Consider the following 4,072-nt stretch of genomic DNA (forward strand, 5'->3'; position numbering starts at 1 on the left):
CGGAGGTGTTGGAAGGGGGAGGTAAACGGGACCTGGGGGGGCGTGGGGCTGGCGGAGGGAGGTGTGGGGGGTGTCCCGAAGGTACGGGCGGGGGGTGCCCGGGAGAGCCTGCGGCGGTGACGGAGGCGGGAAGGGTTTCCTCAGTACGGCAGGGAGGGCGGGGGTGCTGGAAAGGGTGGGGAGTGCGAGGGGAGCGGTGTCAAGCGTTAATGTCACTTCAGCTTGGCTAATGAAGGATAGTGGCTTGCTTAGAGTTAAGGGTGGCAAGAAGCGGGCATTTCTTCCATCTATGCGATACTCAAAGTATCAGATCGATGAGGTGTATCTAAGGTGATGGTTTAGTGTGGACTTTTATCACTTAAAAGTGACAGGTTTTTTGTCATTTAAATTTTATATGAAGGTATGATAGACTGCTTGACTTCCTCCTCTGTTTTTCTGGTTTGTTTGAGTAGACTTCCGTTTTGATAGTGAGCAACCCAGTTATTAGTTCCTGTGTATATAAGCTGGAAATTTGTAAATGCAAATAGATATGCTTTCATCTTGGTACATATTTCATCTTTACATGTAAGTATATGTATCTCTGGATATAGACATATGTTTAGAAAGCAGAATTTGAAGTATAATTTTTCATACATCCAAACAATGTTACTGTTGATGTATTGAAAGTTAACTTGACAGATTTATAAATAATACCTCAATTGTCTCTCTTCCTAGTGCTTGACCTGTAATACAGAAATCTTTCAGAATGCTGGAGTCCTATGTAACTCCTATTTTGATGAGTTATGTGAATCGCTACATAAAGAACTTGAAGCCTTCAGATCTACAGTTGTCCCTCTGGGGAGGAGATGTTGTACTTAGTAAACTTGAATTAAAGTTGGATGTACTTGAACAGGTATGTTATGTTTACAGTAGTTACAGTCTGTGTCTTTGATTTAAAAGAAGTTGACTAAATAATTTAGACTGGTCTGCACAGATAAATGTTCATTTAGTACTCACTGTTTTTCTTCTTATGCAAGTTTTTTTCCCCTCCCTGCATTTAGTTAGTATTGCATTGATTCCATGCCATTTGTTTAGTAATGAATGATAATTCTTTGCACATTCTGTAAGTTATGGGATGTGGAAAGAAAGGCTTTTTTGTGGACACGTTTCTTCTTACATTAACCATTGTTTTTCAGTACAAACATTAACTAATTTGCTTTTCCAGTCATATTTACTAATTGCATATAGTAACTAATTCAAAATGTCACAAAGTAAAGCAGGATCACTTATTAATTATGCATACTAAATACAAATTTCTATTCTCTGGATTGTTTTATGACTCCAGTTTTCATCATTCCAGTTGTATCTAAACAAGAGTAATTGAGGGACAGATCAGCTGGTTTGTGTGGATTAGATCAGAGAGTCTGTAAGCTTGTCTTTTTAAGGCTAAGTTTTGACCGAGTAAAACACTCGATACAGAATTTGGAGCCTGTGGTCAGTATGAACTGTTTAAATCTTACTGGAGGGACTGTCTCCTCCTATGCTTATCTGAGTTAACACCTTAAGGAGCTGAGTGTGTGCGTCAGATAAAGCTGTTTGCTGTTGTGCATGGTGTAATGAGTTGTAGCTAGAGTCCTGTGTCTGGAGGTAGTCTAAGTAAAGGAGCTGAGAGAAAGGCAACAAAAAATAATGGGAGGTTTAGAGAATATGGCCACTGAAAGAAGAATACAGTAGACGGTGTGTTCTGGTTTAAGCCCAGACAGGAACTGAGCACCATGCAGCCACTTGTTCACTCCTTTCACCTCAGGGATGGGGAGCAGAAATACAGAAAGGTTGAAGATCCAGACAAGGACAGGAAGGATGACTTACCAGTTATGGTCATGGACAAAAGACAGACTTGATTGAGGAAGAAAAAGAACATCAATTTAATTTGAATACCACCACCACTAATTTACCAGTCAGAGTAGAACAGTGAGAAATACAACCACATCTTAAAAACACCTTCCCCCCACCCTCCCTTCTTCCTGGATTCAGTTTTGCTCCTGATTTTTCTACTTCCTCCCTTGCAGTGGTGCAGGGAATGGGGGTTGTGGTTAGTTCATCACCCATTGTTTCTGCTGCCCCTTTCCCCTCAGGGGGAGGATTCCCCTACTCCAGCGTGGGGTCCCTTTCATCGGAGATAGTAATCCGCTAACTTCCTCCAACATGAGTCCTTCTCACTATCTGCAGCTCTTCACAGGCTGCTCCAGTGTGGGTCCCCTCTGTGAGCTGCGGTCCCCCCAGCAACTGACTGTTCCAGTGCAGGCTTCTTTCAGAGTCCTGGCCTTCTTTGGGTGCAGCCACCTGCTCCAATGTGGGGTTCTCCATGGGCTGCAGGGGGGCAGCCTGTCCTCTCACCATGGGCTGCAGGGAAGTCTATGGTCTGGTGCATCTCCCCCTCCTTCCTTCAACTGACCTCAGTGTTTGCATAGGTATTTCCCTCACAACTCCTCCCAGGTTACCCTTCTTAAATATATCACAGGTGCAACCACTGTTGCTAGTTGGCTCAGCCTTGGCCAGAGGTGGGTCTGAATTGGAGCCGGGGAAGCTTTGAGAAGCTTCTCACAGGCACTACTGCTGTAGCCCCCTCCCCTGCTACCAAAAACCCACTGCACACAAACCCAACACATTCTGGCCCTCGCCTCTGTGAACCACTTATTCCAGAATTATAAATAAAATTCACATTCATTGCACAGTATTTACAAAATTCACTCACATCAACAAAAAAACCCCTTCCCCACACCACCAAAGTAAAAATAACATCATCATAATGCCAAACAAAAGTACAAAATCCACCCTTCGTTCCTCCACCACAATTACAAGAACTGAAATTCCATGGTTATTCCACTAACATTGTTCAAGTCCATATTTTGCTTGCTACCTCTCCCAATTGCTATCCTTATCTCTCATTCCTCATGCCCCATGGTGGGTGCCACAAAGGACAGTAATGTGTTTTAAATTTTGAATAAAATAAGGTGACACAAGATTGGGCAAGAATTATACGGATGAGGAAGAAAGACTGGAATAAATTTCACTCAGGAATACTTAGGTTGGACATCAAGGAAAACTTTCTCATGTTTTAATGGTATTGTGAGGCATGGGAGGAGACTGCATGGTCTATTACAGGAGACCTTTTAAAACTTTTAAGAAATATTTATGGTTAATTAAGGGTCTCTAATCCTGTTCTGGCAGAGGAGATGATTGTTCATGAGATCCTGTCCTATTTCTGTAAAGAGCCTGTTTGTCTTCCTTCAAGTGTTTGATGGCCTCTGTGTCTTCTCTCCAGTCTTTTAGTTCCTCATTTTCTTGGTACAGCTTGTCCATACAGCTGATGTGGATACTAGACTTCAGTTGTGTAGGATGTGTTCCTCCTGTGAATATTCATAAGCTTTTTAAAATGTATATATTATAGAATTAAAGAAGGCTTTGGGGGTCATCTAGTCCAGCTTCCTGTTCTGAGTAGGCCTGTTGTCATCATTATGTCAGATCAGCTTGTGGCTTTCTCCAGTTGAGTCCTGAAATCTCCTGTCTTGGTTGTGAAAACCTTCTCTTTGGGTAAACTGTTCCAGGGCTAATCTGTGTAGAGAGACAGTTTGTTCTAATGATGAATGATGATTTGGGATGGATATATCAAACGTGTTATGTTACCTGACACGATTAGGATTTTGCTGCCATCATCTACGTCATAGTCACAGTTTACTGGTAGATGATCACTGGCGTCATCTTTGCCTGTGTATCATCTGGGTATTTAAATATCCAGTGCAATCTGTTAATGTCATAGCTCTTATACAGGCAAATGTTGCTATGTGCCCATACTTGTGCTCATGTTTTATCAGCTTGAATGGGGATTTGAATATGTGACAAATGCAAAATTTAGCTAAATTTAGCTTAGATCCTTTTTTTTTTTTTTTACATTATTTGGCTGTGTGCTTATGTGAAATGTAGTGATCTTAATTTATCTCTTACTATTCTTTGGAATTGCTTGGACCCACAGACTGTATTTACGGTGTCTTTCTCTTTTTTTTTTTTTTTTTTTTTTTTTTTTTTTTTTTTT

At 41.4% G+C, this 4,072-nt stretch overlaps 1 protein-coding gene across 1 annotated transcript in view; it reads left to right on the top strand.

Moving 5' to 3' along the window:
- VPS13B (vacuolar protein sorting 13 homolog B) overlaps positions 1–4,072 on the top strand; it is a 477,299-nt gene continuing 473,227 nt past the window's right edge. Inside the window, 2 exon segments of the mRNA XM_026841594.1 lie at positions 1–21; positions 715–892. Coding sequence (XP_026697395.1) covers positions 746–892 — 147 coding nt within the window. The 5' untranslated portion in view covers positions 1–21; positions 715–745.

This window comes from Athene cunicularia, assembly GCF_003259725.1.
Source record: "Athene cunicularia isolate RWA chromosome 2 unlocalized genomic scaffold, athCun1 chr2_part1, whole genome shotgun sequence".
Classification (NCBI taxonomy): Eukaryota; Metazoa; Chordata; class Aves; order Strigiformes; family Strigidae; genus Athene; species Athene cunicularia.